The sequence below is a fragment of the Nipponia nippon genome, unplaced genomic scaffold (genome assembly GCF_047370975.1).
Source record: "Nipponia nippon isolate SJK-2023a ecotype South Korea unplaced genomic scaffold, ASM4737097v1 scaffold_18, whole genome shotgun sequence".
Classification (NCBI taxonomy): Eukaryota; Metazoa; Chordata; class Aves; order Pelecaniformes; family Threskiornithidae; genus Nipponia; species Nipponia nippon.
In genome coordinates, this window is record NW_028262334.1 from 3,333,383 (window position 1) to 3,349,547 (window position 16,165).

At 44.4% G+C, this 16,165-nt stretch overlaps 1 protein-coding gene across 7 annotated transcripts in view; it reads left to right on the forward strand.

The window, feature by feature from the left end:
- RHOF (ras homolog family member F, filopodia associated) overlaps positions 1-16,101 on the forward strand; it is a 30,250-nt gene extending 14,149 nt beyond the window's left edge. For 5 of the 7 annotated variants that reach the window (XM_087754673.1, XM_087754676.1, XM_087754672.1 and 2 more), the window contains 5 exons: positions 2,160-3,206; positions 3,339-3,426; positions 10,412-10,521; positions 11,271-11,405; positions 13,562-16,101. In XM_087754673.1, coding sequence (XP_087610799.1) covers positions 3,042-3,206; positions 3,339-3,426; positions 10,412-10,521; positions 11,271-11,405; positions 13,562-13,726 — 663 coding nt within the window. In that variant the 5' untranslated portion in view covers positions 2,160-3,041 and the 3' untranslated portion in view covers positions 13,727-16,101. Of the gene's footprint in view, positions 1-2,159; positions 3,207-3,338; positions 3,427-10,411; positions 10,522-11,270; positions 11,406-12,616; positions 12,929-13,561 lie in introns of all 7 variants that reach the window. The other 2 variants (XR_015704101.1, XM_087754677.1) reach the window with 2 other exon arrangements.
- The last annotated feature ends 64 nt before the right edge of the window (positions 16,102-16,165 follow it).

Sequence of the window (16,165 nt, forward strand, 5' to 3'; positions counted from 1 at the left end):
TATTTTTTGAGCAGAAAAATTTACAATTATGCCTCTTTTCCCCCACTTGACTCTCTATAGTCACAAAACTCAGGGGCTTTTAATATTATTAAATCTCAGTTTCCTTGTCTTTTCCAAGCATGTCACAAGGGAAAGAGAGAGAGGCAGCACAAGCCCGTTGGTGTTGTTTCCTTAGGAGGTTAGGCTAAGGATATGCCTTGAGGTTCTTCCATCGTACCAGAACTGTCCAGGAGGTTGCAAGCACTTTTCCCCAGGCTTGGTATTTTGAGAAATGGGAGTGTCAACTTCTCTCATCACCCGGTATTGTAAAAAAGTCATAGCTTCAATATTAAACCTAATCTGTGAGTCTTTTTTGGGTGTCCTCGTAACTAACCTGAATTACCCATCAATACCATCTACAGTGTTAAAGCATCTTTTAAAAATCGTATGCTTCCAGCAGTTTTCCTAGGCAGTGTGCTAACCTTTCACTCCTTTCTATTATTTTCCTTGGCAATCGTGAAGCGACAAATTGGTAACAAGATTGGAACACAGAGATTTACCATACCCCATTAAAGTCTTGACTTTGGTACGCTCACTGTAAATCTCTATAGGCATATTGACTCTTGAGCTGCAGATGTGTAAGCTTTTGATGAAACAGAACTCGTGCCAAAACCAACATACAGGCCAAAACAAAAGTAGAGGAAGGACACTTGCAATTAATAATGATTAGATTTGAATTTTACTAATAGAGGGTTGAATCTTCTTCCATTTAAATCAATGGCAGATTTCCATATTAGATTTTACTTTTTCGGAGTCAGCAAAATACGCTTCGCTTTTGCATAGGACTTTATATGCCTAAAGCACTGCATACCTGTTAATTAAAAATAAGTAACGGAGACACTGAAATGCTGTATTTTGTCAATACTAAGTTAGCTCGCTACAAATAGAACATCCATTATTTAAAAACAGGTTTTGGAGTGTTTACAGTTGATTTTATAATCTACTCATTTTATATTGTTTTGTCCCGAATCTAAAGGTGTACAAATCTAAAAAGTTTCCTTAATGATAAAATGTAAAAGGAGACAAAGCTGTGAGAAATGCAAAGATTGTTTTGTGAGACATGCAAAAAAAAAAAAAAAAAAAAAGACAAAAAGCCTAACCTAACAATGACCCACAAAATAATACATTTATCCCCCCAAACACTTTTATGGCAATAATTGACTTGAAAAAAAACCTTGAATTATAATACTCAGTTACAGGAAGACTACTAAATCTGCTGATCGCATCATACATAGTGTGACGCTGGTTTTGAGCCAGGTCCAAATAAATCTCTTCAGGGTAAAACAAGTCTTTCCTGGACCATTCATTCCTGTGCGATACTGGAATGCCCCCAGCCGTTGCAGTTGACAGGAGCTGATGGCTTTTACTGTGTCCCAGATAAGATATATAAGATTGTGGTTCACAAAGCATCTTTTTGACAGCTTGTATATTCTACATGCTTGCATCAACTTTTTCCTGAGTAAAAAGGTTAGCTTTAAACAGGTGTGAATTTGGCTGCTGCTTATTATTATCATTATTATTATTATTTGAATTATATGACACTTCTTTGGGTTTTTACACATCTCTCCTCCCTATCGCCGAAAGAGCCTTTTCTAGCTTTTTGTTTGCCCTCTGCACAACGCAGGGTCTTCCTTGAAAGAGATGCAGAGCGCAGTCGTGTTTGTATTTGGTCTGGAAGGCCATCTAGTGACACAACCGTGCAGGAGAAAATGCAAAACCCTGCTTAAGTCGTGATTTATTTTTTTTCCTAGTTGAATTAAATGATCTTGCTACACTCAGGCATGCCCTTGGGGGTTTGTTGCTATTCCCACAAGTGGTATTTCAAAACTTTTAGAGTCAATTTTGATTTCTTAAGAACTGATGGGGTTTATTTGAGAGGGAGCATGCTGTTAATCCCCGCTAGGAAAGACACCATTTTTTTGTGCAGAATGGTGGTAGATTGGCACCTGAGCAGGTCTGTCATGAACACAGCATCACTCCCCTGACCTGTGTAGCGGAGCCAAACGTATCGGGCTGTTGTGATCCCCTGCCTTCCATGGTAAAAAACAACGCCAGGTAGGTGCTGGGGCCACCACGTTTCTACAATTAAAATGTAGAATTCCAGTTTATTTTCATCACAGCTCACCTTGGATGGCTGGGACTGCGTGAATAAGCAATGAGCATAGCTGTCGGTCCCAACTTGAGCAATAAATACAGCAGAAAACAAGCAGCAAGTCACCGCCACTCCCAGTGCCAGCAACAAGATGTGTTTCGGGGGTACCTCAGGGGGTCTCTGCTTCCCCCTACCCTGGCTGACGCTGCACCCGCTGCACGCTCTCCCCTCGGCCGTCAGGACCGGGATCCGCCGCTGCAGACATTGAGGTTGAACTGGAGAACATCCCCTCAGCTGCTGGCGACGCGGGGTAAACCAACACGGCACTTGAGGTCCAAAGGGGCTCCCTGGAGGAATAAATGAGGCCTGGGGCGGCGGACGCTGGCGCCACGGTTGCTGGATGGGGACGGGCACCCAAGCGTGGGTAAGATGGCGGGTCGATGGGAAGGGCAAAGGGGACAGGGCCCGACGGCCCCAGGAGCATGGAGGCCTTGGAGGCTCGGCAGGAGGACAGGGCTGCGCAGCCCCTGTGGGGCTCGGGGCTCGGAGGCCTGACCGGGTGCGGAGGGGCCTCCTGCGGTGCCCACCGGGGCCGCGTCCCCCTCAGCGCTGGGACCCCGCGGGTGACCCTGGGCAGCCGCACTGCCGTGAGGAGCCCACGCCGTGGGCGCCCCAGACCCGTGCGGCGGCTTCGGGAAAAGGCATCCGCCACCGCCCCGGGCGTGAGGCGGCGGCGCGGCCGCGGGCGGGGCCCTGAGGTACCGGAGGCGCCGGCGCCCGCGGCACGGCCAATCCCCGGCGGGGCGCGGGCGGTGCTGCCCGCCCCGGGGCTCCGGGAGGGCGCCGGCGGCTGCGGGGAGCCGCGTCCCGGCGGCGCTGCGCCCTGCCCGGCCCCGCTCCGCTCCGCTCCATGGAGGCGGCCAACGGGGCCCTGCCCGAGGGCGCGGCGGGGGGTTCCCGCGGCAGCGCGGCCGCCCCGTCGGGCAAGAAGGAGGTGAAGGTCGTGATCGTGGGGGACGGCGGCTGCGGGAAGACGTCGCTGCTGATGGTGTACGCCAAGGGCTCCTTCCCCGAGGTGAGCGGGCTGTCCCGCCGCCGGGCCCGGCCCGGCCGGGGCGCGAAGGCGCGGGGGACCGCCCGGCAAAGCGGCCGGTGCTGGCTGCGAGCTGCGCGTCCCTAGCTAGCGCTGCTTCTCCTCCCTCTGCAGCAATACGCGCCGTCCGTCTTCGAGAAATATACTACCAGCGTTACGGTGGGCAAAAAGGAGGTCACCCTGAATTTGTACGATACCGCAGGTAAGGGTTTGGGTTTCTTCCACGCAGACTTTCCCTTTTCCCGATCCCAAAACCGCGAGAGGCGGTTTCCGTGCGCCCGCTGGGATGGGAGCGCGCTGGGGCATCGGCCTGGGCCTGAGCCCAAACCCAGCCCCCGGGTTTTCGTAATTTCAGACAAACAAGCAGAAACTGCTTTTACCGGTGTAAAATGCTGCTCCTGTGGACGCGCCCGTATTTCTGTTCCAGCAGCTTTTGTATCCAGGCTGATACTTGAAGACTGTAAAGCTGGACATGTTTTCAAATTGTGTTTCTACTAGCATACTTAGAGCCTATTATCACAGTTAAGACTGCCAGAGACTAAAGTACAAACAAAACAACAACCGTTACCTGTTGCGTGCGTAAATGTGCCTTCCAGAAAAAAAAAAGTGTCGCTTGCTTAATGGCAGTTCTAGCCGTGGACTCGTTCATTATCTTAACAAGCCAGTTTATTAAGAAAATCACATCAAATAGCAAACATATCTGAAGGTATTAAAACCCAGTTCCCAGATGCAAAGCATAATACAATCAACCATGAAACTATTTAATCTCCTGCCATGTGTGATCAAATAGCGAAGGAGAAAAAGGCTGGTTTGTGTTCAAAATGAAAAGGCCGTAGCAGTAAAAGTTATTTGAAAATGCTGGTACTTTGTTCGGGTTCATTTCAGGAACTTGTGAAATGGTTTGTGTTCAACTTCATTCAAAGTTCCCAGGCTCTGTTATCCAGCTGCGTTCCTAAATGAACCCTAAAATTGACACGTGCTCTGTTTCAGCTCGGTGTAAATCATCTGTTTCAGTTCAAGCCTGTGGAGTTGTTCCAAATTTACACCAAGACAAATAAGAACCGAATGCAGTCTATATTCAGTTTTTAATAGTAATAAAACACACTTACCTTCTTGCATACCGTATGTGATAGCTGAATAGATAATTTTAAAGGTTTTTAATCTAAAAGTTAATTTTATGGCTAATCATTACTGCAGTATAGTAAGATCCTGAGCACCCAATTTGCCAAGACATCTTCATGTGTCGATGTTACTGTTCTTGAGTCCAGTGATTTGGATAATGTAGCTTCTAATGAATGCCAAGGCTTTTATGTTTAAGTCTTAAAGGAAAAGAGAAGGACTGAAATCTAGTGTGAGCATCCAAAGAGAGCTTTCCTTAATATTGTGTGTTGGCACAAAGAACTTGCCACAGTGAACCTGTCGAGTTTTTATGTTTGCTTGCTGTCAGCGTGGAATTTTTGCCTGTCACACAGTTTTGATACTTGGCCAGCTCTCATTTAAAATCACCATGCTGCAGCTTCCAACGTTTGCCTTTGGAGTCTCTTCCAGGCTTTAAGGAACACGGGCTGGATCCAGGAACGGTGGTAGGTAGGGCAAGTTCAGTATTGCAGCACTAAGCTCTCACAAGCCTGACGTAAGTGCCCAGCTCCTTGCGTCATGCAGGGAGTTCAGCTCTGTGCCAGACCTACAGCCACCAGCAGCCCGGAGAATGCTCGCTGAACCCAGTGCTGGTGGCTTCTCTTACCCTGTTGCCTTGTTCAGGCATGTAACTTTAGCAGAAAGTGTCTACCTTTCCACGCTTAGTTCACAGTTACAAATACTGTCTTGGACCAAAGCAGTGCCCCCCTGAAGAACAGAGTGAGACGTATTTTATGTCTCGTAAGACACTTTGGGAAGTGGAGATGCCATTGTTGCCTACTTGGCAGAGCTCTTTGCCATGAAAAGAGCAATTGCTTTCCATATCTCGTCTGGAAACCTTGAAACCCAACATGTTTCACCTCCCAAAACAGTGTCATGACCACCAGGCTACAAATTATCAGAGGCTTCTGACACTTGTCTCCTCCCTTCCTGTTAAATTTCTTTTGCTTTGCATGAGACACATCAAGATTATGAGGTGCAAAGAAAGGGGGGACATTGCCGCCTTGGTTAAAGCATTTGCTCAGGAGGGGGAAAGACTTGAGTTTTGGTTCTGTTTTGAAGCTGGTTAACACAGTTATATGTTACAGATCTGTGTCATACTCTGTAATTCAAGCAGCTTTTCATCCTCGTTCTGAAGCTGGAAGTTACGCTAGAGGAAGAACTCACTTGAGCACACATTTTAATCCCATCCTGTTTTTAATAATACAAAACTGATGTTGAGTTCCTTAAGGGTTAGACTAGGACCAAGAGTTGCATCCTGTCCTCTACGTTCAAATAGTGCAGTAAGAGAAGAGCAAGGGGAGTGTCCAGTTCAGGAGACAAGAGGGCTCCTGTCCCTCTGCCACGTGGATGCACCGCGGGAGATGCACTTTTGGAATCGTTTTTTCACTATGTTGACTTGCTTCTGTCATATCATGCAGCAGCAGCTCATTAAATTCCTCTCTCAGCTGGGTGATGATGCTCTGGGGAGGGTGTACAGCAGCAATTGCAGCTTAAAGAAGAGTCTAAACATACAACTTATTACTGGAAGTACAGCACAGCATATTGGCTGTATTTTATGAATCATCTTCTGACTTACTGAACTGCTTGAGTTGGTCTTGCTCTTCTCCAAAATCCTAAGACAGCTTTATGCTTGTGATTTTCTTCTCAGTCTGAAAGGTTCCCCAATCATTCAGATTGTCATAAAATCATTTAAATGGATTCAAAAGGATGTAAAACCATTTCTGAGGTGAAGGGCTGCAGCTAAGTGCCATGTAGCAGTGTAGGGGAGGAGAGGCAAAGCTGTTCTTCTGAAAAGTGTCACTGGATCTTCATGATGCACCCAAAGCAGCAAGGACTTCGATATATTTAGGATCTTGCTAAGAGCAACACTAAAGAGAGCTGCGTGTACTTCAGCATCATGCGAAGGTAAAGGACAGGTTCGGCTCCATGGGCTGTTAACAGTTAGAAGGATTCTTTGTATTGTCAAGTCCTGTGCAGCTTGAGACTTTGAGCTTGTCCTACTTACTGAAGGAGGACACAAAGTGCCTAAGAATCAAACATTTCAAGCTACAAAAGTTGTTTGTTTTTTTTTTTTTTTCTTGACAAGAATTTTGGTAACGAAGTTAATGAGTTATTCTAAAATATGCTAGAGTAACAATTTTTCGTGACTTTTGTGCTATGCTACTCTGTCTTCCTCATCAGAGACACCTCTTGCTGTTGCAGGAAGTTGGTGGTATACATACGCAATGCATAAAGGCTTTGTAATATCACTTGTCTCGTCTGCAAGCAGGCTTTGCAGCTGCTTATTCAATTAAAAGTTTCCATTTCTTGCTGTGCTCAATAGAGGCAAAGGCATCGAGAGGTAAATTAACTCTAATTTTTTACATACTAAGGGAGCAGTGTTGATGCTTTAGCTGCAGTTCAGACACAAGGTTCAAGTTCTGACGCTGTTCGGCGCAGGACTTTCTCAGACCAAAGAGCAGAGCGGTGCCGGGCTGGGGAAGGCTGGGGAGGAAGTAATGCCTCATCATTGCGGGCGCTCGCTCTGACTGGCAGGAAGCGCACGCGAAGCCTCCAGCGGGGTTTTTTAGGTCTGTAATGAGAGATGCACAGCAGTCTGAGGCCTTAAGAGAAATTTTAAAAGCCGGTATATGCAAGAATAATTTTTCATAACTTTGAAAGGGAGGGCGTGCCTGAGGAAGACAAAAAAAAACCCCCAACTTTTTAATTGAAGTGTGTCCCCTTCTACTGGTTTTATTCCTAGCAATTTTTTTTAAACTGAGTAGTGAAAAAACATAGCTGGCAAGCTAATAACCATGGTGTTCCCCTGGAGCCTGCAGAATAACAAATCAAAGAGAACTGGGTGCATTTCTGTGTGCCTGTGAGGGCTTGCCATTGCACGGTTCCATGTCCATCCTAAACCATGAGTGAGGAGCGTTATAGACAACGCGTGGCCGTCCGTAGGAAGTGGTCGGCTGGTCTGGACCGGGTTGCAGGATATTACATTCTTCCTTACCCACTGGCGGTTGGTGGCAATGGACAGCGCTGCTGTACGTTAGGACAGCACGTCCTGGTAGACTCCTAGGCTGGCAAGTCTTGACTCTTGTCGTTTACCCTCTCCTGTCAATGGGTGCTGAGCTCCTTTACGAACTGAGCACCGCACAGGCCGGCACTTCCTTGGTGGCGAATTGGTGAATGGGTGAGGAAGAGCAGACAGAGGTGAATGTGCATGTGAGACCGAGCCCTGTGGTTTCACTTCTTCCCCCATTCACCCTCAGCCACCACCTGAGGTCCCACCCCGTCGTAGGGCCCGACTGCAGTGATGTGGGTTATGCAGCATGTCACAGAGGCATGCAGGAGTGTGATCTTTGCAAAGAATTAGCAAATTTTAGGTGAATTCAGCTGGATGGAGTTTTTCTTTAAAAAAAACAAGCAGTGTCTCCGATACTACAATGAATTGAGGAAGGCAAGGAGAGTCACAGATACGCTCACACGTAGGCGTATATTTGACTGATTCTTCCACAGCATGATTTTTTCATTAACTGGGGAAAGAAAACAGCTACCTGTGCTTGAGGAAGCACACTCAAGGACTTTGCATATACATTCAGTTACTGCTTAGGTTCAGCCCTGTTCCTTCATTTTAAAACTCTTCTACTAGAAGACCTAAATCTGTGCCAAATTAGCTCTGACCACAGACTGAGCAGCTTTACAGAGAAAAAGTCTCCCAGGCCCTTTCTTGCATTTCATCAGCAGCACTTAAGGATGGAGTGAAAGGGATTGTTTCCAGTGAGAGGGATGACGATGTTTAGACACAGCTTGATCTGGGTCTGTTACATCCTCAGCAACTGAAGAACTGTGTCTGTGCTCTTAAAGAATAGCTTCCTCTCTCCAAGTAAGTGCTGCAATCACCCGACCATAATACAAGTTAAGCAATTACCTTTTAACCTTCCCCCTGTGGTCTCTGCGCTATATACCTCGTTCTGTGCTCTCTATTTGAAATTCCAAACCTGCATGAAGCCGCATTTTATACAGCAACATTTTCTCATGCATCTATTTCTCAGTTTGCTTAAAAAACCATAACTGCACAGCTGGCTTTGAAGATGAAGGTGCAGTTCACTGGGGCATATCTATATTTTGACTTGCAATACAGCGTATTTTTGTCACATCATTGAAGATGCCTCTTCTGTTATCCCATCCAAGAGAGTATGGTTTTAGCTGTATGTTCCGATTGCAAGCAAACGAATGTGTTTCTTCCAAGGCGACAGTCCTGTCTGCCTCACAAACTGCCAGCAATAACTTGGAGGACCTTTTGATTATACAAGCTACATTGGTAGAAGCTCAGAGGCGTGAACTTGAATAGGGAAAATCATACAAAGCACATAACACTAGAGGAAGTTGGGGGCGGGGGAAAGTCTGGCACCTGATGTGTTTAATGCATTTAGAGGATTATCTCACCAACAAAATAGTAAATCGGTTGCAAACAAGTAGGTGGATTTGGGAGAATAAGAAGGGGTAAGCAGTACAGTCTTTGCTCTGAATGTTTATACAACATGCATAATTTTGTCAATTGTCTATTATTTCTGGATTAAACATTGAGGGATCCATCCTTCTTTGTTCTGCACCTCACCCAACGGAGCACGCTGCTCTTGCGGGAGCTCAAATACAGAGTGGTCCAAACCTAAGATTCCCGTTTTACAAACATCTTGGGCAAACTGAGTAATGACTTATCCAGTAGGGATTGCCTTGTAATAACCTGTATCTCAATCCATTGTTTAAATTCAGGAGGGGGGCAAAGTATTGTAGAATTATTTGCCTTCTGGTACCTCCAATTCTTCAGATTGCAGCTGGAGACAAGGATATTGGCTAGAGTGATGAGTATGTGGCTTGGGACTGAGCCAGGTGCTAGGGCAGGAATAACCGGTATAAAGTTGAGGCACACTGAAATTTTCAGCATCGCTTCATTTGAAATATCAATACAAAGATTTGGGATGTGTAACTTCCCTGTAGGGCAGTTTCTGGGCTGCGTGTACATTGTGGTGATCATGGGAAGGAATGGCATTCCCAGTTCTTGTTTTGGAAATTCGGTGCATCACAGAGATGTACCTGATTCCGGGGGCAGCATTCAGGTGGCAAATAGATCTTCTACAGACTGCTTCAATCACGGTTTCTTCCTTATTAAATCTCTGAAAAAAATCTCAAATGAAAAAGATAGGTTTTTTTCCCCTGAGCTGCCAACTATATCTGGTAACTACTGCTTTCTTGAACTTCATCTCTCAAAGCAAGAAACCTTCAGACACCAGCACGGTGATTACTGCTAAGTCATATGTACAGCAAGGGTACAGGTCTGAAGCAAATTAGCTTCCTCTTGTCAGATCACATGCTAGAACATCCCTAATCAGAAGTATGACAACTCCCCTGCTTTTCCAGAATTCAGCAGCACCCCTAAGATCTGCTGTGTAGTCCTGCTTCAAAGACCACTTAAGCCTGGCTCATGTTGCAGCATGTCTTGTAAAATCATGTGCGTGCTGCTACGGTGAGCAGCGGTGCTAAAGGTGCGGTGTGCTAATCGTTGCTTCTTCTCAGCTCGCTGGGCTGGGAAAAGCAAGTTTGCCGCTAGGATTTTTACTTCAGCGCTCGCATCTAGCAAATACGGTGTTTCTTCTCCTCACAGCATTGCATGTGCAAATGTATTTGGGAGAATGGAACCACTGCCAAATTGCAAATGTTTTAATCAATAACTGTCAAATTCCTCTTGCTGATTTTGCTTGTGAGCAGCAACTTGGCAATCGGCGATTAGAACTGCTTCTAAGTACTTAGCAGTTGGACAAAACAGGCTTTTTATTAAAACTTGCCAAGGACATGTTTTATATTCTAAAGCGTCGGGTTTTGTCAGTGAAGAGGGATCTCCTGCCTTTAAGGGAAGGAATTTTACAATTATGGAAAACTTTCAGTCTGTGCAATTATAGTACTGTTGCTCTTGATCTCAAGTACGTATCTTTACATATTCCCATCATACTGCTTGTCAAAGACAGAGGTTTCTTTTATCCAAAACATTCTCTGTGTTTCAGGGCAGGAGGACTACGATCGGCTACGACCGCTTTCTTACCAGAACACAAACGTCGTGTTAATTTGTTACGATGTCATGAACCCCACTAGCTATGATAATGTATCAGCTAAGGTAAGAGGCTTTCATAATTGCTTCAACCTTTTAAATGAATTACATATGCCTGATATATGGCAGGATGTCAGATTAAAAAAGTCGATGCTTTTAGTGTCCTGTACCCTGGGTGTGTAGATGCTCAGATCACTCATGCACTGAGCTGCAGGTCACAGACCTTAGACCTGGAGCTCACCTCTCCGCAGCTCGTAAGTGCTCAGAACTGGGGTTGACTCTGCAGTACGCTAAAGAGATCATAAACCAGCGGTGAAATTGCTGCTTTATCTGTAGCGATGTTACATGACCAAGACTGCACACAGGCATTTAAGATTCAAGTCCACTTCCATCACACGCGTATTTAACTACAGGGGAGAAACATGTAAGCAGCTGCTTGTCTGTACTAGGATTTCTGTAATGCTCCAAAGCAGAAGTTAGCGATCCTGAACATAGCACCAGCAAAACAAAGCAAGACTTGGTCCACATTCTGCTCTTAAATATGACTTTAGAGGAGCTCTTCCGAATTTAAACAGATGTTAAGTAAGCGCTTTGGCATAGCGGCAGATGTTATAAAGCAACTGACTTTGGGTAGGACTTAAATGTTTCTGTAATGTAAATAGCGCATGTTGGGCCCCTACCACTACATTAATGACTTTCAAAATGCTGAAATTGCAGGGTATATTAAATGGTGGTTCTGTTCCTTGGCTTTATTGTCTTGATTTTAGGGGGAAAAAAAAAAGCCAGATGTAAAAGTTTTGTTTTTCTACCATCAGTGGTATCCTGAAGTGAATCACTTCTGCCGAGGTGTCCCGCTCGTACTGATCGGCTGCAAGACAGACCTTCGGAAAGACAAAGAACAGTTGCGCAAGCTCAGGTCTTCTAAGCAGGAGCCCATTACTTACAACCAGGTAAATACAAGTGCATTTAAAGTGGTGTCCTCTTTGCAAGAGATAAAGCACACTTACTTCAATGGCATCATTGCTCGCAAGTGCAATCGCAGATACTCCAGAAGTAGGTGATCCCAGTGTCCAGATAAAGAAATTATTGACAGTCAGCACTAACAGGGGTTTCTGTAAGTCCTTTTTGGAAGTGGCGAAATCACCACCCATTTTTAGTTCCAAGGTAAAGAGAAATTTGAAGAGTGTTTTGCCTGTCTTGAGGTGTCTGAAAGGAAACTACTACCTATATCGTCTAGGCTCATTATGTCTCATTCTTGTTTCCCTTCACAGCTGGGTTATTACTGTTACAAATTTGTAAGCCTCAACAAGTTTGTTGGACTCCCCTCATAATTTTTATCAGGATACATTGCTCCCATCACTGACACTTTGATCAGGATTGTGAGAATGCTGGAGATGCTAGGATACACATTACAGGATTAAAAATACTAACTGTTCTGGAAAAAATTGTTTTGCAAACCCTATTTAAAAATAAATCCTTTCAAGGACAATAGCAAAAACATCTGCAAGGCTTCTCTAACATAACAGACTTTTCTTTGAAGTCTCTAAAGTAATCTTAAAAAAGATCTACATATTATCAAATGTTTTCAATTTAAATATTACAAAGCAGTGAGACTGACAACTAGTATTACACCACCAACATAGCTGTCCTACGTACAGGAGAAACAGTCAGTGGTGCCATAGCTTGTCCCATGTCGCACAAGACCTTTCTGGCCTGGTCTCGCACTTTTTTTTCTTACACTACAAAGCCATCCTTCTTATCTCCGAGGAAGAACAGCAGCTTTCAAATTGAGACACAAGTCCAGTGAACAAGGTTAAGTGCACTAAGACCTTGAGTGAATCGCCCCTTTTTCTAAATGGCATGAAAAGAAACTGCAACTGCATCACCACTAAACCACGCTGGGACTTTTAGCTCGTCTTCCTTGCGCACGAGATGAGATGCCCGTCCTGTCGCTTTGTGAACAGCTGCAGATTGTCCCTCATTTGCATTAATAACTCCCATCACCCTCACATGTGAGGTTCAGGGCAAGCAACAGGCACTTTTGGCAAGTCTGCTGAGGCCTCACAGAATTAAACTCCAGGGCCTGCATGATGTACAAACTGTGTCTCCTACCTGAGCCCTCCCACTTGTTTTTTCTCCCCTTAAATATACACTACCTCAGTCTCTTACAGTTGATGGCATCTTGAGTCATGCGACGTGATGCTTCCAATGCCAGGCACAGAGGAGCTGAACAATATCTGCCAGCACTGCAGCTTGCAAACAACTGGAAGGAGACAAACCTCGCTTAAATATGCTGAAGAAAAATCCCCCTGTAGAAGCCCGAGCCCTCAAGTGACCCCGCTCCCAGGGCTTATAATGAATAAATGCAGTTTGTGAGCTGTGGGTTGCAGATCTGGAATCCACACTCCAGGGTTCACAAGCATTCAGAACTGGGGGCTGACTCTGCAATGGCAGTAAAAGGATCACGAGCAAAGTAAGAAATCACTGTGTTTTGTCTGTAGTGATTTCACGCAACCAGGATTGCATGCAAATGTTTTAGATTCTAGTCTGTTCCCATTGCATGCATTTGGGTGAGGCTGAGAAACATAGACATCCATTTGTGTATACGAGGATTTCAGCTGAGCCATTGCGATGCTCCGAAGCAAAAGTTCGGGTTCCTGCATGTGCACCAACAAGACATTGGTCCAGATTCTGCTCTTGCATGTGACATTCAATACTAAAGGTGATATCACATAATAGTTAAGGTCAAGCCTGAAAAAAATATCCCCGTGTGGACATGTTATCCTTACTTGAGTATCTACCTCAGCATTTCTTTTAAACAAAGTTAATACCGAGAATATTTTTATGCTATCAGCAGTCTGCATCTTAGAGTCTGTAATACACTGAACTGTTAGGCCAGGCGTAGAAGAAAAAAACCTAGTTTATTTAACAGTGCCTCAGTTTATTACCAACGCCACTTACACTCTAGCGCTATACTCAGAGGCGGCTTCTTTCTTCCTGACCTCGAGATTCAAAGATGTACAAAATAATTCCCTTCCTTTCCCATCTCACCTTCCTTCTCTCATACATCGGGTTTACATCTTTTCTTACCTTTTGTTCTTCCCAGGGTGAAGCAGCTCGTCAGCAGATTAATGCAGAAGTTTATCTGGAGTGCTCAGCAAAATGTCGTGAAAACATAGAAAATGTTTTTAAGGAAGCAACAACCATTGCACTGAATGCCATGAAAAAAGCCAAGCGCCAAAAGAAACGGAGAGTGTGCTCAGTGTTATGATCTGGACTGCAAGAGAGCATTGACTACACGAGAGCAAAGCGATTCAGATTTTAAAAACAGTATAAAGACCATTATTTTCCATTACATGTTTGTATGCCTAGAACAATTTTTGTTTTCAAATTTTAATTATTTCTAGTATTTTTGCACTTTTGTTGCACTGTTCTCACAAAATTTTCAAAGATCTTTATCAAGAACCAATACTGCGTGCCTTTGCCCATCTGGCTTTTGCTCCTAACTGCAAACGACCACCAGTCGGGTCTTGGACTCATTATTTAAATTGCAATGAACAGTGACTGCTACTATATGACTTAATTAGTAGGGTTTTTTTTCCTCTGCAAAATAATTATGGCATGCTATAGCTACAATTTACTGTCCTTTTCAAGCAGAAAAGCCGTATCTTTCAGAAGAAGTGATGCACGCTAGGGGAAATACTTAACTCATATTCATTAACTGATGAAATAATCTCTACTGCTATAAATTAAAGTTTCCCCTTTTGTTATTAAGATGTCAGTTGTCTGTTTAAGGATGATGGACGCTCCCACTGCACAACCTAGTGCACGTGCCTCAAGTCTCCTAGTTCTTCTGCACGTCCTCATGCGGCGAGATCTGATTCCAGGAGCAATCACTGGTTTGTAGCCATCATAAACCAGACCCTTGAAGGGGAAGGTTTCTGCAGTACAGGTGTTGCTGAAAGCTTTCTGTATAAGGCAAACTACAGCCCATCCTAAGGGAGAATACATAGGACTTGCATAATGGTAACAAGACACAACCTTTTACCAAAAAGTCAAAGCAGTGCATGCCAGGAGTCTATTAGACAAACATTGCACATGGAGCCTGGTAACTGTACATCACAGAGAGTTCGTGCAGCTTTATCCTCTGCCGGTTACATGACCAGCTGGTGAAAAACTTCTGTTTTGGAGCGAGCCATTGTTATTATTTTACATACAGGGTAAAGAGATCTTGATCCTTGAAATTTTACTACTTTTTTTTCTTTTCTTCCCCTAACTTGTTTTGATTTTATTAAGGTTTGTGAATCCCTACGAGTTTAAAATGGAAGATAAAAAAAAAAAAAAAAGACAAGTTTGTGCACATCTTTGACTATAGAAAAATCTTGAAGAATTGTGCAGCCCTTTCTTCACGAGAAGTCATTTGTCAGTAAAAGACAGAACCACCCATCACCTTACCCAGTACGAAACTGAAACATCAACGCGCAGGAAGTTACCACGTTCACCCTCGGCTCCACAGCAGGAATCTTCCTTGCTTTTTTAATCTGAGTTTCTCATGCTGCAGAACTCAAGTTACTCACCACATGCAGAGCTCCCCACCCCCGGAGAACCAGGTCCACTGCTCAGATCCAGCAGGTTCCAGCATTGCTCTCAAAATAAAACAATTTAAATTTCATAAATGGAGAGTTGAAAGGACAAAAAATACAGCCTCACAGGGTGTGCAGAAGTCAAAAGTTAACGTAGCAAGATGCAGCCCAGCTAGTGTGAAAGTTGTTCAGAGTATGCAAACTGCAATTTATTGTTCATGCCCACAGGACACTGACACTGTAAAGGTAATTTTGCTAGCCTCGCAGCAACAGAAGAACTGATGAAACCATTTCAAGTCTGTAGTGCATATATATTTTTTCATGAGCACACTTACTGTGAGAAGGGCATAATTTTCAGATCACACTCTGCCAAAGCGTATGCCCAATTTGGGCTTTGTGCTAGCTCAAAAGAAGCCTTCACCGTTGGGAAAGACACTGCCTAAAGCAGCTCACAAAACTGCAGCTGGCCTCAGGAGGTACAGATGTTACAGCACCCAAAACAAGCTTATTTGAATGAGTTGGTGTAAGTTCAGGCAGCACAAGGAGTTAAGCAGGAGGGCAGTCAGTATTTGTCCTCTGTGTCCTCCTGAATGAGTGTTTACATTCTCTTAATTACTGGTACAAGCACAGCATCTAAAGAACGTATTTAATATTTCTGCTGAGCCTGTCCTCGCCTTTCCAGAACGGCACCGAGAGCAAAAAATACTGAAAACAGAAACCAAAGTGCAACTGCACTTATTGCCACTGATCAAGGCCGTTTTAACGAAAAACGGTGTCTCGACAAAATGACCCGAAGGGCAGTGTAGTTGTTCTTAAAAAGGGGCTGAAGCAGCTGCATATTGAACAGTTTATTTTAGGTCTTTTCCAGGCCTGGACAGATGACCTGGTCTCCCTGGAAGAGGGCTAGCAGACTTCCCTGCCATTTAACAACTAGTTTTGCTTGCTTGTTTTTGTTGTCAAAAGAGGATTTCTCTTTTTTAAATAGCTTTTTAAAAGTGTATATAGCAGCAGTGTGGTACAAAGATGGGCATTTTTTTTTTCACAGTACACACAGGTTAGTATTGCCACTGAAAATATGCCTTAAACAAATGCCTTTAAAAAACAGCATTCAGTCTGTATTACTGATT